Source organism: Leucopleurus acutus, assembly GCF_964270905.1.
Source record: "Leucopleurus acutus genome assembly, chromosome: 6".
Classification (NCBI taxonomy): Eukaryota; Metazoa; Chordata; class Mammalia; order Artiodactyla; family Delphinidae; genus Leucopleurus; species Leucopleurus acutus.
Genome location: NC_139149.1, coordinates 74165662 through 74189132, shown reverse-complemented (window position 1 = coordinate 74189132; position 23471 = coordinate 74165662). Strand labels below are relative to the sequence as shown.

General features: G+C 37.3%; 1 protein-coding gene across 1 annotated transcript in view; it reads right to left on the bottom strand.

Annotated features, from left to right (window-relative positions):
* Positions 1 to 393: 393 nt before the first annotated feature.
* The window catches only part of WDR75 (WD repeat domain 75), a gene marked incomplete at its 5' end in the record, with an annotated part of 41786 nt that continues 18708 nt past the window's right edge, over positions 394 to 23471 (bottom strand). The window contains 15 exons of the mRNA XM_082841740.1: positions 394 to 1416; positions 1813 to 1904; positions 8806 to 8955; positions 11750 to 11809; positions 12392 to 12561; positions 13159 to 13254; positions 14239 to 14333; positions 15133 to 15313; positions 15774 to 15931; positions 16960 to 17135; positions 18221 to 18336; positions 18429 to 18488; positions 19329 to 19487; positions 22143 to 22231; positions 22672 to 22791. Coding sequence (XP_082697866.1) covers positions 1212 to 1416; positions 1813 to 1904; positions 8806 to 8955; positions 11750 to 11809; positions 12392 to 12561; positions 13159 to 13254; positions 14239 to 14333; positions 15133 to 15313; positions 15774 to 15931; positions 16960 to 17135; positions 18221 to 18336; positions 18429 to 18488; positions 19329 to 19487; positions 22143 to 22231; positions 22672 to 22791 — 1927 coding nt within the window. The 3' untranslated portion in view covers positions 394 to 1211. The remainder of the gene's footprint in view (positions 1417 to 1812; positions 1905 to 8805; positions 8956 to 11749; positions 11810 to 12391; positions 12562 to 13158; positions 13255 to 14238; positions 14334 to 15132; positions 15314 to 15773; positions 15932 to 16959; positions 17136 to 18220; positions 18337 to 18428; positions 18489 to 19328; positions 19488 to 22142; positions 22232 to 22671; positions 22792 to 23471) is intronic.

Here is a 23471-nt window from a genome sequence, read left to right as displayed (position 1 = left end):
ATATGCAGACTAGGCAAATTTATAGAGACAGACGTATTAGTGGTTGTGTGTGGGGTGGGGCAGACTGGGAGTAATGGGGAGTGACTGGCAATGGGTTGAGTTGTGGGGTGATGAAAATGTTCTAAAATTGACTGTGGTGATGGTGTGCAACTCTGAATATACTAAAAACTGCTGACCTGTATACTTTAAATGGGTGAACTGCATAGTTTGTGAGTTATCTATATCTCAATCTAGCTATTTAAATGAAATGTATAGATCTTACTTGGATACTGACTCAGACATACTTAAAAAGCCACTTACAGCAATTTTGTGAACATTCCCTGAGATGTGCTTTTGTGATGTGTACACTTGTTTTTGCATTAACTTTTTAAATATAAATTTTATGGAAGTGTATCATGGAACTGGAAAACTCTAAATGCTAAGTGGTTAAAATGTAGAAATTTCACTACTTTAAGGTAATACAGGAGTCTTGCATTCTTTTCTACTAGCAATGGGACTGTGGTTAAAAAGTAGTTGTTATTTGACTCCGTGTAAACAGGCATAACACTGACAGAGTAATACCAGCTCTTCTTATCTGCCAAGGCTGTCATGAACATTGTATTTACAAGTATAGTAGACAAAGACCTTACCCGAAAGATATGTGACTAGATGATGTGAATGTAGAATTTTTCAGATTTCAGGCAGCTCATATTATATAAAATCCTTAGTGGGGTCTGTGAAATACCACCATAATCAAATCATTCCTCTAAATTTCTCTATGAGAAATACTCTAAGAGGGATCAAACAAGACTACAGAGAACCTCATATCAGTTCAGGTCATATTTGGCCACCAAATGAATTTTGAACTTAACATCATCAACAAAACCTTTTGACTTTTTGTATCTATCTATCTACGAATTGCAGACGGGGACTTACGCTGTAAAAATTCAAGTCCCAGCTCTGCTATAGCACCTGTGAAGAAAATATCTAGCTACTCTATAGGGCTGGTAAGTGAAATGAGATGATGTATATAGCAACTAAAACATGATGCAAATATAGCTTAATATTACCAGTCATTTAAAAAGTAGAGCCTGTTAATATTTAACATTTTATGAACAGAAATAACATTAAAACAGAATTCTGGAATAGCAACATACAACAAAAACAAACAAAAAAACCCCACAAAACAAAAAAACACAAAGTGTAAAAACCCTCTCCCTATTCTCCAAGGCTTAAAGAGCAGTCATCCAGCTGTAGTCTACTTTCCTAAATTTTCTCAGTTCCTTTTCTTCAGATTTTGACAACTGATGTATAATGTCTTTTCCCAAATCTGTGTTATTTGTATCCTGGACCTCTTCAGTGAAATTATTTTCTTCATCTGAATCAACACTTTCTTTTTCTTCTTCCATACTGACATCATCAGGAATTTCTTCAGCACTTTAACAATAACAGAATGAAATACAACAATTACTATTAAAAAATATTTCTAAACAATAACTTTCCAATCTAAGGTATCTATGAAAAAACAATCATGAACAAAATAAATGAAAGTTCTTGTTACTGAACACACTTTAAAAATTATGGATTATTATAAAAGAACAGGTAAATTTATAAAACATGAAATTTTGAAACCCTTAAAACATTACCACGAAAGATCTCTGATATTTAGTTTCAATGAATTTTACTTATTTGACTTAGTAATCCTATATCCTTTAACTATAGGTCAAAGCTGAAATAAAGAGAAACACAGGGAAAGAATATTCTAATCAAGGATAACACAAACCATCCTGTTTCTCAAAACAGTATCTAAACATATCTTATGAACTGCCTTACCTCTTAGTCTCCTTAGATAGCAGCAATGAATTTACAAACATGGAGCACAGGAAAGAAGCAGATGGCAGTACATGGGCTGGAGTGTGAAGAAGCTACAGTAAAACAGAAAAACATGGTTTCATTTAAAAAGATGAAATGCCAAGGCTTTCATCAACAGTAGGCTCTCCCCACAGAAAAACCAAACCAAAGAACTCCCTACTTTTGGGGCTCCCTGGTGGTGCAGTGGTTAAGAATCTGCCTGCCAATGCAGGGGGACATGGGTTTGAGCCCTGGTCTGGGAAGATCCCGAAGATCCCACATGCCACAGAGCAACTAAACCCAGGCACCACAACTACTGAGCCCACGTGCCACAACTACTGAAGCTTGTGCACCTAGAGCCTGTGCTCTGAAACAAGAGAAGCCACCTCAATGAGAAGCCTGCACACTGCAACGAAGAGTGGCCCCCGCTCGCCGCAACTAGAGAAAGCATGCACGCAACAACAAAGACCCAACGCAGCCGATAAATAAATAAAATTAATAATTAAAAAAATAGATTAAAAAAAGAACTCCCTACTTTTATGCAAATAACCCCTCCCCCCAAAACCATGTCAGGCTACAGTAATCAGAAATTGTAAGTTTTAGGCCATTTAGTTTGGGAATTAAAGTTGCACAGTATATAGACTGGTTCAACGTGCTGGAGTAGAAAGATGTGTGCTCACTCCCTCTTGTGAGAACACCGGAATCACAACTAACTGCTGAACAGTCATCGACAGGGAGACACTGGAACTCACCAAAAAAGATATCCCACATCCAAAGACAAAGGAGAAGCTGCAATGAGATGGTAGGAAGGGCGCAATCAAAATAAAATCAAATCCAGTAACTGCTGGGTGGGTGACTACAAACTGGAGAACACTTATACCACAGAAGTCCACCCACTGGAGTGAAGGTTCTGAGCCCCATGTCAGGCTTCCCAACCTGGGGGTCCAGCAACAGGAGGAGGAATTCTTAGAAATATCAGACTTTGAAGGCTAGTGGGATTTGATTGCAGAACTTCCACAGAACTGGGGGAAACAGAGACTCCACTCTTGGAGGGCACACACAAAGTAGTGTGTGCATCAGGACCCAGGGGAAGGACGAGTGGTTAGTCTCCTAACCCAATGGAGACTGAACCAGGCCTATCTGCTAGTGCTGGAGGGTCTCCTACAGAGGTGGGGGGTGGCTGTGGCTCACCATAGGGACAAGGACACTGGCAGCAGAAGTTCTGGGAAGTACTCCTTGGTGTGAGCCCTCCCAGAGCCTGCCATTAGCCCCACCAAAGAGCCCGGTATGCTCCAGTGCTGGGTCGCCTCAGGCCAAACAACCAACAAGCAAATTAAAGTTTTACCAAGCTCTGCCCACCATAGCAACACCCAGCTCCACCCACCATCATTCCCTCCCAGCAGGAAGCTTGCACAAGCCTCTTAGATAGCCTCATCCACCAGACGGCAGACAGCAGAAGCAAGAACTACAATTCTGCAGCTTGTGAAACAAAAACCACATTCATAGAAAGACAAACAAAATTAAAAGACAAGGACTTTGTACCAGATGAAGGAACAAAACTCCAGAAGAACTAAATGAAGTGGAGATAGGCAACCTTCCAGAAAAAGAATTCAGAATAATGACAGTGAATATAATTAATGATAGTGAATATGATCCAGGACCTCAGAAAAAGAATACAGGCAAAGATCGAGAAGATGCAAGAAATGTTTAGCAAAGACCTAGAAAAACTAAAGAGCAAACACCTAGAAGAATTAAAGAACAAACAAACAGAGATGAACAATACAATAACTGAAATGAAAACTACACCCAGAAGGAATCAATAGCAGAATAACTGAGGCAGAAGAACGGATAAGTGACCTGGAAGACAGAATGGTGGAATTCACTACCAGGGAACAGAATAAAGAAGAAAGAATGAAAAGAAATGAAGACAGCCTAAAAGAGCTCTGGGACAACATTAAACGCAACAACATTCGCATTATAGGGGTCCCAGAAGGAGAAGAGAGAGAGAAAGGACCCGAGAAAATACTTGAAGAGATCAGAGTTGAAAACTTCCCTAACATGGGAAAGGAAATAGCCACCCAAGTCCAGGAAGTGCAGAGAGTCCCAGGCAGGATAAACCCAAGGAGAAACATACTAAGACACATAGTAATCAAATTGACAAAAATTAAAGACAAAGAAAAATTATTGAAAGCAACAAGGATAAAATGACAAATAACATACAAGGGAACTCCCATAAGGTTAACAGCTGATTTCTCAGCAGAAACTCTGCCAGCCAGAAGGGAGTGGCATGATATATTTAAAGTGATGAAAGGGAAGAACCTACAACCAAGATTACTCTACCCAGCAAGGATCTCATTCAGATTCGATGGAGAAATCAAAAGTTTTACAGACAAGCAAAAGCTAAGAGAATTCAGCACCACCAAACCAGCTCTACAACAAATGCTAAAGGAACTTCTCTAAGTGGGAAACACAAGGGGAGAAAAGGACCTACAGAAACAAACCTGTAACAATTAAGAAAATGGTCACAGGAACATACATACTGGTATTACCTTAAATGTGAATGGATTAAATGCTCCGACCAAAAGACACAGGCTTGCTGAATGGATACAAAAACAAGACCCATATATATGCTGTCTACAAGAGACCCACTTCAGACCTAGGGACACATGCAGACTGAAAGTGAAGGGGCTGGAAAATGATATTCCATGCAAATGGAAATCACAAGAAAGCTGGAGTAGCAATACTCATATCAGATAAAATAAACTTTAAAATAAAGAATGTTACAAGAGACAAAGAAGGACACAACATAATGATCAAGGGATCAATCCAAGAAGAAGATATAACAGTTATATATGCACCGAACATAGGAGCACCTCAATACAGAAGGCAACTGCTAACGGCTATAAAAGAGGAAATCGACAGTAACACAATAATAGTGGGGGATTGTAACACCTCACTTACACCAATGGACAGATCATCCAGACAGAAAATTAATAAGGAAACACAGCTTTAAATGACACAACAGACCAGAGAGATTTGTTATTTATAGGGCACGCCATCCAAAAACAGCAGATTACACCTTCTTAAGTGCACACGGAACATTCTCCAGGATAGATTACATCTTGGGTCACAAATCAAGCCCCAGTAAATTTAAGAAAACTGAAATCATATCAAGCATCTTTTCCGACCACAATGCTATGAGATTAGAAATCAATTACAGGCAAAAAGACGTAAAAAACGCAAACACATGGAGGCTAAACAATACGTTACCAACAGAACACTGAAGAAATCAAAGAGGAAATTAAAAAATACCTGGAGACAAATGACAACGAAAACATGACAATCCAAAACCTATGGGGTGCAGCAAAAGCAGTTCTAAGAGGGAAGTTTATAGCAATACAAGCCTACCTCAAGAAACATCTCAAATAAACAATCTAAACTTACACCTAAAGGAACTAGAGAAAGAAGAACAAACAAAATCCAAAGTTAGTAGAAGCTAATAAAGATCAGAGCAGAAATAAATAAAATAGAAACAAAGAAAACAATAGCAGAGATCAATAAAACTAAAAGCTGGTTCTTTGAGAAGATAAAATTGATAAACCTTTAGCCAGACTCATCAAGAAAAAGAGGTTTTTAAAAATACCAATTCATGGGTCCCACTCCAGGGATTCTGATTTGACTGGTCTAGAGTGCAGCCAAGGCTTTTTCATAAAAAAAATTTTTCCTTATTTTTAAAAACTCCTTGCGAGATTCCAACATAGAGTCAAGTATGGCAGCTTACGTTCTGAGGGATGCTTATACTCGCATACACACACACGGCATCACTGTTGTCACTGGCCACAGTGACTGTCCTCTGCAGAATCTCTTGAACCACAAGCAAAGCTGACCAAAAAAAAAAAAAAAAAAGAAAGAAAAAGTAAAAGAGGGAGAGGACTCAAATCAATAAAATTAGAAATGAAAAAGGAGAAATTACAACAGACACTGCAGGAATACAAAGCATCATAAGAGACTACTACAAGCAAGTCTATGCCAATAAAATGGACAACCTGGAAGAAATGGACAAATTCTTAGAAAGGTATACCTTCCAAGACTGAATCAGGAAGAAACAGAAAATATGAACAGACCAATCGTAAGTAATGAAATTGAAACTGTGCTTAAAAATCTTCCAACAAACAAAAGTCCAGGACCAGATGGCTTCACAGGTGAATTCTATCACACATTTAGAGAGGAGCTAACACACATCCTTCTCAAACTCTTCCAAAAAATTGCAGATTCATTCTATGAGGCCACCATCACCCTAATACCAAAACCAAAGATACTACAAAAAAAGAAAATTACAGACCAATATCACCGATGAATATAGATGCAAAAATCCTTAACAAAATACTAGCAGACAGAATCCAACAACACATTAAAAGGATCATACAGCATGATCAAGTGGGATTTATCCCAGGGATGCAAGGATTCTTCAATATATGCAAATCAACCAATGTGATATACCATATTAACAAACTGAAGAAGAAAAACCGTATGATCATCTCAATTGACGCAGAAAAAGCTTTTGACAAAATTCCACACCCATTTATGATAAAAACTCTCCAGAAAGTGGGCACAGAGGGAACCTACCTCAACATAATAAAGGCCATATATGACAAACCCATAGCAAACATCATTCTAAAGGGTGAAAACTGAAAGCATTTCTTCTAAGATCAGGGACAAGACAAGGATGTCCACTCTTGCTACTATTATTCAACATAGTTTTGGAAGTCCTAGCCACAGCAATCAGAGAAGAAAAAGAAATAAAAGGAATCAAAACTGGAAAAGAAGTAAAACCGTCACTGTCTGTAGATGACATGATACTATACATAGAGAATTCTAAAGATAACACCAGGAAACTACTAGAGCTAATCAATGAATCTGGTAAAGTTGCAGGATACAAAATTAATGCACAGAAATCTCTTGCATTCCTATACACCAACAACGAAAGATCAGAAAGAGAAATTAAGGAAACAATCCCAGTCACCATTGCAACGAAAAGAATAAAATACTTAGGAATAAAGCTACCTAAGGAGGTAAAAGACCTGTACTCAGAAAACTATAAGACACTGATGAAAGAAATCAAAGATGACACAAACAGATGCAGAGATATACCATGTTCTTGGATTGGAAGAATCAGTATTGTGAAAATGACAATACTACCCAAAGCAATCTTCAGATTCAATGCAATCCCTATCAAATTACCAATGGCTTTTTTTTACAGAACTAGAACAAAATACATGAAAATTTGTATGGAGACACAAAAGACCCCGCATAGCCAAAGCAGTCTTAAGGGAAAATAATGGAGCTGGAGATTCAGATTCCCTGACTTCAGACTACCCTACAAAGCTATAGTAATCAATAAAATATGGTACTGGCACAAAAACAGAAATATAGATCAATGGAACAGGATAGAAAGCCCAGAGATAAACCCACGCACCCATGGTCAACTAATCTATGACACAGGAGGCAAGGATATACAATGGAGAAAAGACAGCCTCTTCAATAAGTGTTGCTGGGAAAACTGGACAGCTACACATAAAAGAATGAAATTAGAACACTCCCTAACACCATACACAAAAATAAACTCAAAACAGATTAGAGACCTAAATGTAAGACCGGACACTATAAAACTCTTAGAGGAAAACATAGGATGAACACTCTTTGACATAATCACAGCAAGACCTTTTTTTGATCCACCTCCTAGAGTAATGGAAATGAGACCAAAAATAAACAAATGGGACCTAATGAAACTTACAAGCTTTTGCAAAGCAAAGGAAACCACAAACAACACAAAAAGACAACCCTCAGAATGGGAGAAAATATTTGCAAACGAATCAATGGACAAAGGATTAATCTCCAAAATATATAAACAGCTCATGCAGCTCAATATTAAAAAAACAAACAACCCAATGCAAAAATGGGCAGAAGACCTAAATAAACATTTCTCCAAAGAAGACATACAGATGGCCAAGAAACACATGAAAAGCTGCTCAACATCACTAATTATTAGAGAAATGCAAATCAAAAGTACAATGAGGTATCACCTCACACCAGTTAGAATGGGCATCATAAGAAAATCTACAGACAATAAATGCTGGAGAGGGTGTGGAGAAAAGGGAACCCTCTTGCACTGTTGGTGGGAATGTAAATTGATACAGCCACTATGGAGAACAGCATGGAGGTTCCTTCAAAAACTAAACATTGAACTACCGTATAACCCAGCAATCCCACTACTGGGTATATACCCAGAGAAAACCGTAATTCAAAAAGACACATGCACCCCAATGTGCATTGCAGCACTATTTACTAAAGCCAGGTCATGGAAGCAACCTAAATGCCCATCGACAGACGAATGGATAAAGAAGATGTGGTACAAATATACAATGGAACATTACTCAGCCATAAAAAGGAACAAAATTGGATCATCTGTAGAGACGTGGATGGACCTAGAGACTGTCATACAGAGTGAAGTAAGTCAGAAAGAGAAAAACAAATATCATATATTAACACATGTATGTGGAACCTAGAGGAATGTTACAGATGAACTGGTTTGCAGGGCAGAAATAGAGACACAGGTGTAGAGAACAAAGGTATGGAAACCAAGGGGGGAACGTGGCAGAGGGTGGTGGTGGTGGTGGTGGGATTAACTGGGAGATTGGGATTGACATGTTTACACTAATATGTATAAAATAGATAACTAATAAGAACCTGCTGTATAAAAAAATAAATAAAATCCAAAAATTCCAAAAAAAATTGCACAGTGTATAAATGATTATTTAAAAATTAGTTGTTACAGATTGACTGTATAAATAAACTCTAACTTAAGGAACTTTATTGCATATAACCCATTTCATATTGGTATAAGCAATTAATTTACACTATTAATATTATAATAAACTTATGTTTCACACTAATAAGTAATTAATAATTACTTACCTCACTAATTGCAGGTATGTTTTCTGTTAAGGGTAGTTGTACCAGTTCATTCTCCAAAGCTTCATTTAACTTGTCATCCTGCTGTTGCTGCCTGTGCTTTCCCAATATGAAATAAAATGGGGTTGTTGGAAGAGTTTCTTCTGCTAATAGCTGGAAGGATTTAAGACAAAGGGAAATAAATTACTTCACTAAAGAAGAGGAACTGCCTTTGAGGCAATAAGAAGTATCACAGGGCTTCCCTGGTGGCGCAGTGGTTGAGAGTCCGCCTGACGATGCAGGGGACATGGGTTCGTGCCCCGGTCTGGGAAGATCCCACATGTCACGGAGCGGCTGCGCCCGTGAGCCATGGCCGCTGAGCCGGCACGTCCAGAGCCTGTGCTCCGCAACGGGAGAGGCCACAACAGTGAGAGGCCCGCGTACCACACACACACAAAAAAGAAGTATCACAGTCATAACATGTCCGATGGAAGGAACTATAGAAATTATCTAGTATGATTGTTTCATTTCACAGGTAAAGCAACTGAGGGCAGTCAATTTACTATGTGAAAAGCTAACAGCAGACACTTCGATGACAGAACAAAATGTGCATCCACCACTACTTAGGCCCCCAATCCTACAAAAATGGCAGCAAACAGGTTTTCAAAAGAGCATAAATCCACAGTACTAAAGACACTGTGTGATATGGAAAGTGAAAAGTAGTTTGAATGGTGGTAGCTAACTTAGTAGACCTGAGAAAGCAGGATTCTAAGCTGGTGGTGAAGAAAGCTAAAAGCATCCCCATTTATACTGCAGAATCCCGCAAACACTCAAGAATTGGTACTAATAGTAACAGTACCTCCTCTGTAAAAAGCTAAAAAAAAAAAAAGAAAGAAACCAGTTAGCCTGGTTGAAGGTCTATTTAGAGAGCATTCAGGTTTCCAGATCTCCTCCTCAACCCCAGCAGAGGGCTGGCAGTATGTTCCTTGAAGAGCAAAATAAAGTGTGTCTTTAGAAAGGATGGCTTGGTGTGTGGTGGGGCGGAGGTGCCCTCACAGCTGAAGGCAGTTGTGTTCCATAGAGGGTGCTTCTCAGAACACTGGCAGCCAGGTTGACATCTTTTAGGCAAGAAATTGGAAGAATTTTATCTGGACAATTTGACCAATCTAAGAGAAAAAGTTCTAAAAATAATGACTTTTGGAGATTTTCTCGTAATAGCTCAGGCAGATAGTGGAGGCCAGAGGTCAAGTTCCACCTAGGTAGAAAACCTCCAAATGGTGATTTTGCTCACTTTTAAATAAGAGCAGATAGCCAAGAGTCATGAGACTTTGATGAAAATCTCCAAAACAGATTGGAAATAAAAACCTAATGGAAATGAACCATGTTAAGAGAAAGAAAAAAATTAGAGGATCAGATGAAAAGAGGAGGAAGCCTCTCAGACAACAGGAAGAAAACAAGAGAAAAAATAAGAATATTAGAGAGCACCATTCTAGAAGGTCCAGCAGTAAAAAATAGCAGTTCTAGAGAAAATGAAGGCAAAGAATTAATTCTTCTCCTTAGACAGTTTTTTGATTAAAACCCTCGAAGGGGGCTCTACATTTAACTCAGAGGAAAAGTCAAAGTCTTTTCATTAAAGCCTGTTTTGACTGCTTTATTTAAAAAGGCAAACTGCACTCCACATTCCCTTTCCCACCATTCCTCCTCCCATAATTCTTATTGCCTTCTAAAATACTATATATTTTACTTACTTGATGTTATTATCTTCCTGTTAGACTATAAACACCACTAGTTTAGAGACCTGACTCTTTTGCTCACTGATATATCCCAAATGTCTAGAACATACAGTAATGATCAACAAAAAAATGTTAAACGAATTCAATGAATTTTCAGAGAAAAATAAACAAGTCAGGATACAGATAAAGTATAAGACAGTATCTTCAAAGTTCTAAGACAAAATGATTTTCAACCTAGAACTCTACGCAACCAACCAATCCAATGGGAGAGAATAAAAGCATGTCCAAACATGCAATGTCTTAAATTTACTTCCCATGCACCAATAGGCTGTGCTTTACCAAAGCAAGGGAGTGACCAAAGAAGGAGAAAAACTACAGGATCTATTACAGTAGATGTGGATAAACCCCCAGAATGGTAGCAAATGTAGATCCTAAGATGATTACTGTGCAGCAGGTTTACAGGGCAATCAGTTCAGAAAGAAGGTCAGAGGCTCTTGAAAATATTTCTTCAAGACTCGAAAGAATACCTAATATGTCTGAAAATAATGAGAGAGGACTTACAGGGTAGAGATTAGGGGTGAATTAGGTGAGAAGTAAATAGGAAACTGAGCAAATGAAAAAAGAAGGCAATCATTAACTCCAGAGAAAAGAAGTTGGTCACAAAAGGAAAAACAACCTGTTTATTACTATGTGGCTCAGCTATGAATTGTGTTTACATGTTTAAGGATGAACAGTGACCTGACCAATTTATCTATACTGGAAAAATTAGGCGACAGAAAATATGTGGGGGTATGTTATGTATATGGCGGGAGTGGTGTGAAAGAAACTTCAATAGATCAGAGTTAACAAATAATACCTAGATCTAAAAAATACGGCATTAGCAATATAAACATGTTTCTTAGAGATACGGAAGTAAATAAAAACTTCAACTCAAAGAGTTGAGAGTATCTTTGTGGGTAACAGCAGTGGTGGTGATGTTCAAGTTTTCCCCAAGAAGTCTTGTAGAACTATTTGATTCTTTAAATCACAAGCATATATTACTGCTGTTACAAATTGAGACTACATTTTCAAAGAGCACTATCCCATCAAACAAAGCAAGTAGTTTCTAAGTATGTAATTTTAATTCCACTTTAGGGCAGGTAAAACATTTTTCTCATAGCTGAGTTCTAAAAGATAACTTTATCTTTGCAGAGAGGCAATGTGCATGATCTGCACCACGAGTGACTAGAACATACCTGTTTGCTTGTTGGTGTGAGTTTCTCTTCTGGAGACTGTGTACTGAATGTCAATAAACTCTGAAAAGAGAGGTCAATGAATGATGCAAAATATAAATTGTAGAGTGCAAATCTAAATGGTAAAGTTAGAAAATGATGTTGACTTTTCTTCTTGATATAAATGTATCTGCTCACAGAAAAGTAATACAAGATTGAAAACGTATTTAATAACGGCTGTGACAGTTGTAAGATTGTCCTCAAAGATCATTTTTAAGAATTGGTAATGAAATAAAATTCAACTGATGGGTCAAACTTAAGCCACTGATTTCTTTATGGTAAATCAAATACTAAAATTAAAAAAGAGCCATTCTAATAAATACAATTTAAAGTATTCTAGTTATCTTCTAGGTCATATCTTTTTTGGTGTCACGGAGTGAATGAATGCAAGCAATACTTAGCCCCAAAGGTGTGGGCTAATATACTCCCACCAGTAATATGACTGTACAGAGCACGTAAGACGATTTGGCAGGGGAGTGGGAGGGGAGAGAAGGAGTAATCCTTTAATAAAACTATTCCACTTGCCCTGGGCTATTACTCTCAAATAGTAAAGCAACTGAAAATCACACATAAGAGATGACCGCCTTTTCTGAGGTGGATGGTTACCTGTGATTTTGTTAGGAAGTAAAACTGCGATCTGTTCAGCCACTGGTAGGCTTCTGAGGTGAATGATTCAGGGACATCTCGTGGAACAAACACTCCCCACTGGACTTCCTCTCTGGAGATGTTTTTTTGAATATACAATGGCCTTGGCTCGCTAGGTCTAAACACAAACACTAGAGAAAAAAAAACCAAACAACAACATTTTGCCTGCAAAGGTTAGTTTCAGCCTCAGATTGGCAGATCACACTCATCCTGGGACTTACCCCATTGAATAAATTGATAAGGTCATGATTATTTTAGGCTTTGAGTCAACAAATATCTACTTGATGCTTACTATGTGCCAAGCCGGTTAGGAATGAGGGCTTTGAAGATGAAAAACAGAAACAAAAATTTCTGTTTCTGAGAGCAGGGTCAACTGCAGAAAACAGACACCAAAATACTATGGCAGTATTTTGTCTTAAGCACTAGAACAGAGATCTGTATAAAGAGCTTCAAGATCATAGAGGAATGATAAAAGCTCCTTGGGGGATTTAGGAATGCTTCAAAGAGGCAAAATGTCTCTTGGATTTTGAAGGCTGAGTAGCAAATGACATGTTGAAAAATGAGGGATGTGCTAGAGCTGGAACTCAAAAAAGGAAGGGCAGTGGTCAGGCAAATGGCTTCAAATGGACATCTGATTTGAAGGTAAGTTTAAATCAAATTATATTAAAGGTGTTAAAAAGAAAATTTAGGTAATAGACTTCTTCTGTCAAAGAATGGTCTGTACTTACAGTCTGAACCCATGGAAGACTGAGAGACTGCAGCAATATTCTCTGAATTGGGATCAGGTTCCATAACTCTCACATTTAATTTTGCACTCCACTCCACTGGGGGAAAAAAAGTGATTCACTTCTAAGAAGAGATTTACCAAAAGCTTTCTTAAGCTTGTTATTTAAACTAGGTACTCAATATTTATTGGGACAATCAATTCTATTATTTTTAGGAAGAGGGATTTTACCATTCCAGATAATACATGGAGAACACACTGACATAATCTGTGGAAGTCTGCACTAAAACGAGGGGCAAGAAGCAGAAAAACAGTTAAAGCAGTGCAACTTCTGTCTGGTGCTTTCCCACTACTGCTAAATGTGGGCAAAATGTTAACCAGAATCACTGTAGAGAATATTTAAAAAAATGTTATCACACACATTATTACAAAGTAACCACAATGTCTTCCAAACATGTACTCGAATGAGTAAAATGCCACAAAGTTCACATTTGTTAGGAGGATTGTGATAGGCTACATTCAAATTTAATGCTGTCAGGAATACTGCAGGTTAATATGCATTATGAACTATCAGAAACTTTCCTCAAATTGTTATGAGGATGGATAATATGGAGGGCAACAAAGTCATACACTGAAGACAGTGGGAAAAGGTGAGGATAATGGAAGATGATCTGATGGCAATTAGGCAGCTTATAAATACAGTTGACCCTTGAATAACATGGATTTGAACTGTGAGGGTCCACATACATGTGGATTTTAAAATAGCAAGTACTACCAGTAACTGCTCAATCCAAGGTTGGCTGACTCCACAGAGGGCTGACTCTCTAAGTTATAAGTGAATTTTTGACTGCGCAGAGGGTCGGCAACCCTAACGCCCGCATTGCTCAAGGGTCAACTGTAATCAAAGTCTATTATTACAGGCATAGCACTCCAAAGTTTGGTGGTACAATGTACCACGTAAAAAATTATATATTCTCTGGGTAAAGATATGAAGATATCATCCAGAAGTCCTAAAATGCCAAAGATTAGTTAATGTCCACTTCCTGTGTGCTTTGTCATCACTTTATAGCAAAGAATATCTTACATGCACAACTGAGCAGATTCCAACAGCACAGAATGCCATTTTCAGTGGCACCAAGAAGGTACTTGGAACAAGTCAATCTCCCAAAGCAAAGGTGCCTAGATTAAAACAAGGAAGTTAACAAGTCAGTTCTAGCACACGTAGTTACAAAGGACTGCAGACTTCCTGCACAGTACTAGCTTCGTGCAAGGCAAATTTTTAGATAGACATGTATGTTTTTGTTCATAATTATTCTGCAGGGAAGAGGGTAAGGAGCACAACAGTAAAGGTTTATTTAGCTATTTTGTATCTTTAGGAAAACAGATTTGATGACCAATTCTTTTCTCTAATATGCTGTACGGTACAATAATTGACACATAGAGAAAATGTATGTGAAACGTACCAAGTTATTTAACAAAAACTCTTTCTTATGCTTCTTTGTCTCAAGAGGAAAATCTGCAATATGAATTCTGAAGAAAGTTTTACAAAGTAAATTCAGAATTAGACATGTTGGGAATTAGAAACAGCCATTTCCCATTCTGTCCTCAAATGCCCAAGTTACCGGAAATAAAATGGAAGATACTACTGTTACATTCTCTTGCCATTATTACAAACAATGAAGTTCGAGCCTAACATCGCTTTTATGAAAATACTGAGAAAATAAACATTGTTTGGATCTACTGAGGCTTATATATATCTTCTATTATTGTGTAGTACAACCATGAAAACTAATGCACATGGTTCATAAACCCAGTATTTTTTAGCTTCCCAGCATTTTGGTTAGCTGCTGGCACCACTGACCCACAGGATACCTCTGGAGAAAGCATAAATTAATTACTAAAGTCTATGTGGAAAGACTTGTTTGAATTTAAAAAAAAAGAAACCCAGTACTTCATACTCCCCCAATTATTTACCTACCTTATTTTCCCAGCTCGTTGACAAAATGTACATTTAAGTTCCCATGTCTCCGAATCCCATATTGTAACTATTTCCTCAAAACTAACTGCTAGTAAAGAGCCATCTTCGGAGAAACAGCAGTTAGTTGCTTGGTATTTGTGATAACTACCCACAAAATCACAGGTCCAGCCAACAGCTTTTTCTGTGAAAATACAGACCATAGAAATACTACAAATGCTAGATAATATTTTACGGAATTTATAAGAAATATGGATTAAGAAACAAACACAACAAAAAACCTCCTCTCCAAAATTTTAGTTACAAATCATTGACTGATTTGAAATTTGCGTCCCTTCCAAGAGACCTTGACCTTCCTCTAGTGGAACAGTAAAGGGACTACTCCAAAAGCCCTTTTTACTGTACCCTCACAGACTGGAATAACTAGTACACGATTAATCAAGAATGTCATAAAATAAGTAAAGATTTGGGAGAAAAGGCATGTAAAAATGTAATCTCTAAAATCTTTTGAAATTGGGCAATATCCTATAGAATTAAACAAAGTAGAAAATGTCCTCCCAGAATGGATACAATTCATGAGATAAATATATCAATTCTTAAAACTGTGCACTACATACAGACATATTATATTTAAGTTAACTTACTGTATATATCAGAATCATCTGTTAATATCCACACTTTAAAGTGACCATCTTTACTTGTTGTAACCAAGGTGGGGTTTTCAGATTTTTCTGCATTACAGAAACAGAGAGCTGTGATGTGGTCTTCATGTGGCATGTTAACCTTTGTATTGAGAACAAACCTAGTAGGAAGGAAACCAATTTATTTTTGTACCAGGGCAATATGATACACTATCATATGAGTATTAAGAATTCCTTACATATTGCACATTTTACAATAGCATCTTTAGGAATGAGCAACTGATATATTATCACCTAGCATGACAAACACTTGAGTGTTCTGTCACTAATGGCCACAGGATGCAAAGAGTTCTAACACATTACCTCTGGCCTTGTGTAACGTACATAACAGAGATGATTATAAATAGTGTCAGCTTACTGGTACAGAATGAGTATAAAACAGGGGTCATCAAAAAATGATACTTGAAAGGCTACTATACTAAACTGCAGGGAAATTGTGTAGAACACAGATACCTCACTCTTTTGAAAATAAGCAAAAAAGGAAATGGCTATGAAAGCCCTTATTTGTGGCAAGACGGTACAGAAAGAACATTACCTATTTCACTGCCCTGGTCAATACTTAATATTTAAAGTCATCCAAACTACCTCTCAAAGCTTGTTTCTGGCTTGACAGGACACTGCTGTGAATGAAAGATTATCTTGTGAAGATTCACAAGACAATGGGCACAAAAGCACTAAGCCCAGTTCTTGACAAGCAAGGACTTGATAAATTGCTATTACAGCCATGGTATGAGAAACTAGTGGGCTCCTTATCTAATCAAGACTATACCACACCACACCTCTACCACCTACCACTGCCATTTTCCCAAAGAAGGTAATATAACACAAAAGAGCTAAGGAACTAAGACCTTTGCATTCTAATCCTGGATTTGCCTGGAAGTAGGTATGTGTTCTTGGGGGTATCACTTCTCCATGTTTCCTTATTTATGCAATGAGGTGACTCATAATTTGGAGGACACCAATGCTTTCTCAGAGCAGAAAGCATAAAGGCTGTATTAGAGGAATAACACCTCCTTCATTTCTCTTAATATAAATTTAACAAAATGAAACATCGTAAAGACCAACAATTGAAACTAGAAAGTCAAATAATTTTCTGCTCTGAAATTAATGTCTATATAGGTAGTATTACCCTTGTGTTTTCTTATTATATGTCCACAGTTTCATTTGCAATTCAAGCTCAGTTTCCTTTTCTTGACGTTGTTCCACCGTTGCAAGCCAATTACCATAGCAGCCAAATGCAGCCTTTGTTAGCTCAATTTGGATCAGACCATAATCATTGATATATTCTTGCTGTATAATATCTAACTGATGGGTTAAAAAAAAAATCCAAAATTCTTATTAATGTAAATACATACACGTTAAAGCATTCAAGGAATGGTAATTAACCACGTCATAGATACCTTCTGGAATCTACAGTAACAGATTTTTAGGTAAAGAGAAAAATGAACTAATCATTACTTACAGACATCAAAATTGCCATTGAAAACATGGAGCATATTATATAATACCAATTTGGTGGTGATGATTCTTCAATGACCTTAAATTTTAGTAACGACTATGCTCCATTTATATGATACAGCAGAACTTTAGGTTACAGTAATGCTTTTCTTTTGTTTCTAAGAACAAATAGCTTTACATAAAATCTCAAGGCTAGATTCCACATCACTAGAAACAAGGAGAGCAAAAATGAAACCTACAATTTTTAAGAAGTGAAAAAAGCACAACATTTTAAATAGGCCAGCATTTTCTTTATAATTGTTTCTTTTATTGTTTCCTCATCTATTTACTAAAAATGTACTAAGTGCTACTATTTCCAGGCACTGCACTAGAAATGTACAAAGATCAATAAGTTTCCTTTCTTTGAGAGGTTTAAAGGTGTTGGAGAGAAAGAGATAAAGTGTTACAGTGGCTGTGATAGAAATCTGTAAAGGGTACTGTGGGGCACTAAAGAAAAAGTAGAAATTCTGGATTGCATTTACCAGGATTATGGGAAGTGTTCCTCTTTAATCTACACTGAAGATTTTATCTTCAGCATGTACATATGATACTGTTTCACCACAAAGCAGAGACAGGTCTGTATTGTTAATCCATATTCTCATTGCCTATCCTTATGACTCAAAGGCACAGATGTGTGCGACAGTTAATTTAGAGTGTAGTCTTAAACAGAATAAAATAGAGCGCACACAACAGTGCCAACCGGCTTACATGCAGACTTCATCTGCAACTGTGGCCTCATTAGAATCATGCTATAAACAACTGATAATACTATGTTCAAATAACACAGGCACAGGATCTTGTTTTAGAAGCTATACAATAAGTTACTTGACGCCAGTGGTGCTATAAAGATATTTCATTAGTTTTAAGGCTAGTTAACAGATCAAAAATCTTACATTATATAACTGTTTATCACTTTGGAGAGAATAAAACTGCAAGTGGCCAGGTTTCCCATTCAAAACCAAAGCTTTAGTTCTTGGGTCAATCATCAAACCGGTAAAGATATTTCTGTCTGCAAAAGAAGTGATGAACAATAGCTGAAATCAGACAAATATTCACTTTTGAAAATGTACACAATTCCACATCCACTGAGGTCTGCGATACCTTTCACTAGGCCTTGAATTACTGCGGACGCCTCAAGGTTTCGGTGAATGATTATCATCTCTGTGGGTAAAATAAATAAATAAATAAACATCTAAACATAAACAGGTCAAACCTTCAAGGTTTAAAAAAAAAGTGAATTTATATCATTCTGAAATATACCAGAATACAAAACAATTGAGTATGTTCAATTTCTTGGAGCGTTACTGGAAAATTAGGAATATATTTTGTGATTTAACAGAAAAACTAGGGGTGGGGATGAGGGCTTTTTCTGTTGGAGTCTCTAAGTTTTCTACTGTGACTATGAATACATTAGAAGTGTTAATTCAGAAACTTATATGCCCCAAAAGAGACGGTTGTTTACTTTGAAATGAGTCACTGCACTAATGGATTGCTCAGTTATGCTCTCTTTTGAAGGGAAAGGAGGCAATGGGCAAGGGATTTACATCCAAGCTGAGGTGTAACAGGATGACCAAATGCTGGGGAGGAATCAGAAGACTGCTCCATTTCTGTCAGAATCCACAGGACTCCCACGCTGAGACGATGGCTGTACCAAAGGAAAACCTCAGAGCATTCTTTCGAGAATGCCATTATATTATGAAAACCTCCTTTATTCCCCCAATCATTCCACATGAAAAGATTTTTAAATATAAGTGGCAAAACAATAACCAAATACACTTAGCCCTACACTTTCATAAAAACAACTCTGGAAATGTTGTATTCAGGTGGCATCTTGGGGCAAGAGGGGTGGAGGAAAGAGGAGAAATGGAAGAGAAAAAAATGCTCGTTAAATCCTATGCTACTCTTAGTTTGAAGTCTCTTATTTTCCATCTCCTACAGATGCTACCTAATTTATGACATTACACAAACTGTATTTCCTCATGACAACAAACTGAGACTTACTGTTATCGGAGTGTGAAGTACAGAAGAGATCCCCTGCTGGAGACACTGAGATATGTTCAATAGTAGCTCCTAAACGGGGGAGGAACTCCTTATTCTTCTCTGCTGCCTCTCGCCACTCTACGAGGACAGACTCACGGCCACCACTCAGCAGACTGCTGCCTTCTCATCCACCCAAAGAAATGAAAAGGACAGTGTTTGGGGGAAAAAACAGGAAGATATAATCGATGTTTTGATTTTTCCTATGTTAGAGAAATAAACTATTTAAAAAAACACGCAAACAAGTGTCTTTATATCTTTTAATACACTTGCAAGACAAAAGATTTAAAGATCACTGGTTCAGGGATTTTTCCTTTCCAGTAACATGTGACTACTTTGTTGCTGACAAATTCTTCTGCCAATAACTAGAAAAACTGGATGAAACAAACATCCTCCAGGCCCAGCTGGCTTCACTAGTAAACTTTTCCAAACATTTAAGAAATAAACCAGTTTTACACTCTTCCAGGTAACAAAAAAGAAAGAACACTTCCCAATTTGTTTTGAAGACCAGCATAATTCTGCACCAAAACTAGCACATCATTAAGAAAACTACAAGCCAATTTCATAACAGATGAAAACTACCAAATGAAGTATCAGCAAGCTGAATCCAATGATATATTAAAAAGATAAGACATCACTGCAGGGTAAAATTTATTCTAAGCATGTGAGGTTATTTTAACATTTGAAAAATAAACCAATGTAATGAATTCTACTTACAGAAAAAAGGGAAATAGATCATCAGTATCTTAACAGATGCAGAAAAAGTAAAAGATAGAATTCTAGACCCATGATAAAAACTCTCAGTAACCTAGGAATTGATGAGACCTTTAAAATTTCATCAAGAATACTTACAGATAATCTATAGCAAATATTTTAGTGGTAAAACACTGAAAACTTTCCCCATGTTGGGAACACCAATACCACTTTTATCCAACATTAACTTGAGGTCCTAGAGCACTGAAATAAGAAAGGCTTAAGAATCAGAAAGAAGTAAACAATAAATTAGATGCTCACAGACAGCATGACTGCGCTCAAAGCAGAGCCAAAACAGTTTATACTGTTAACATTTGCCTTAACTTATAAACAGCTCTCAAAAACCCTATAATTTGTAGTTCATTTACACAGACAACTAATTTTCTTCTATTAACTCTCTCATACCTATACATTCACTGACAACCATGTACTATATTACTTCTCACAAATACTCACATGATTTAAAAAATAACATCAAGAATTCAACTCTCTAATAGCCAAGATGATCTGCAGTACTTCCTATATGAAAGCCATGGCTCACAATAGAGGCACTTGGTATTCTCTTTTTTGAGTGCCAACTAATCTAACTATTCCTTCTTCCCCAAACCCCACCTGAGAAGGCCAATCCTGAATGTCCCAGGACTTAAGGGTAATAAGTAAGGCCATCACAGAAAGCTGTGACTAATAACTAGTGTGAGAGGAGGTGGACAAGATAGGTAAGGGCAACAAAATAGAGAAAAGTCCCAGTGACAATATACATCAACGGGTCTTGGCCTTTGGGCAGGGGCCACAGCAGAGAAAAAGAAACTGATCAGGAAGGGCAGAAGAAACCACCTTAGGTCAGGAGAGAATAACAACACTGCCTGAAACATTACAGACATATGTACACACAATGCCACAAACATACTCATTTGTATTTTTGGTGGGGAGGAGGGTGAAGATAAGAGTAGCCGATGTCTTTTATCCATAGGGTTAACACCCTCTTCATTCTTCTGTTCTTCGTTCCCATATGTCACAGCTGTACTCCTGTTGTACTACTCTAAGTATGTCAGGTTGGGTCCCACCCCCATATACCAATCACTGATCCCCAGAATCAAAAGCATAAGTAGGCTGAAGATGCCTCCTGCTTCCTGAGGCTCCACTGAGTTAAACCCAAGTAAGCCTGTAGGAATCTAGAGCAAATGGTACTAAGACTTGTCCTGCCAGTCTCTGGGAAGACCTACAGGAAGAAGAACCACTACTTTCTCTGGGCACGTAAACTTCTGGAGCATCTAGCACCTCCCCTCCCCCACCCCCTTAAGGACCAGTCAAAATGTACTGACATAATTTTCACCACATACGTGTGGGGATGCTAACGGTAACCAAAGACAAAATGTACTTCTCCAAATTTCTGTTGAAGGTCATCCTATTTCCAGGGAGGTATTTTTACGCATTACAGCCACTCTCATGCAGCTTAAATGGAACAAAGATTTGAATTAACTTAAAATAGTGAATGTGGCCATCTTACAGTTAAAAACAAACTTTCGAATTAGACCTAGGTCCAAATCCCACTTACGAGACACGTGACCTTAGGCAAGTTAGTTCTCAACTACAAATTTCACTTCCATCATCTGTAAAATGAGAATAATGATGCCTGTTTTCAGAGTCAAGGATTAAATGAGATAATGGATATAAAGCATCAGCAGAGTCATTTGCTCCTGATAAACTGTAGCTATACTTATGGACAACAAGCACTTAGCTACGTGCACATACAATAAAAAAAGAAAAGGAATATAATTTAAATAGGTTTATATTAACAAGAGACTTTATGATAGGTGTACACTTTGATACTCTGAAGAGCTTTGAAAACTTAAGCATATGGCATTGTGCTGAGCAAAGCCCAAAACAAAGGGGTGATATACAAGTGCTTAAAAAAATTCATTTGGCCCATGCAATTCTAAATCTTTCAAACTTTAAGTAGAGTGAATTAAAATACTTGGTTCACATACTTTAAAAGTTCATTTTAAGTCTTAAACTTGTACTTACCTGTCACTGAAAAAGCCAAATCCATAACCAAATCATGGTGCCAATGTAAACATGTGTATGTGTATTTCTTTTCATCATCAAAATTCCTCCTATTGGAGAAAACCAAAATTCTTAATTTGGCCAAAGGCATATGTTTATCAAGTTTACTGGTCTTAATGTGCAAAAAGTACTTTCTATTTCTAAACCAGTCACTTCTGCAAACAATAGGCCATCATAGTATTCTACTAGTTCAATATTCACTGTTACTCTCTCTTTTTTACTTAAAGGCTGACAAAAAGTTCTCTTCAATTAAATGATTAAGGACAAAATGGATTTACTCCTAGGGACAAGGGTTGAAGTCCTAAAATAGTAAGTCTATGCAATGAAGAGTACAGTAGTAAAAGAAAGGAAGGATGCCAGCAAAGCATCATCTCTACTATCAGCTGTGGCTTTTCAGTTCTATCCTTTTCCCTGCACCCAGGTATACCTTTTCTGCAGGACTAATGTAAAATAAATAAATAATTGCCAAGCTCTTCAAGAGTTAACTGACCAAAGACGAATTTTGCCATCCCTGTGACCAGTTGCTATGCAGTCTTCCTTCGGGTGACATGCTACACATGTAAAATTGTTCTTAGCATGTTTCTTATTTCTTGATGATGATAAAGTAAACCTAGAAGAAAAATATTTTCCCTTGATTATTAAAGGCTTGGTAAGTGATGTAGTTAGGCAAAATGGAGGTCCCACCCTTATCAACCCAAACTGGTGAGCTCTCAGAATTCACTGAACATAAATGCATGATTTTTAAGAAAAATCATGACCAAGAATCAAGAATTTTGTTTTGTAAACATTTATTAACACACAATATAAACTTCATGTGAATAACATTCTACCATAACTTGTCTATGGAGGCCACTGAGAGTGAAATAGAGAACAGACAGTTCTTTTTATAGTTTTCTGCCTGGGCAAAGTTTGTTTGAATTTCTCGTTAAAGCTAAGTTTTTAGCATGAAGTATGGGCAAGCCTGAGAAATTATATCTGAGACAACTGGTTAATGTGTCCAAAGATGTCAGGATCCTTATACTGCAAAGGAAAACAAATGTTAATCTTGGCAGGGTAAAAGGCGAGAGGGGACAGTGTAATTTGAAGAGTGACTACTCATGCTTAGCACTAGTTTCTTTAAATACGTTATCTCATTCATCCTTACAACTCTATTAGGTAGAAATTATTGCCATTTAAAATACATGTTAATTTGAAGTGTAGTGAGGTTCAATGGACTAATCTGACTCATTTTAAACCCAGATTATACCAAAGCCTATATTGATTCCTACAGCCATAAAATGACAATGTGGA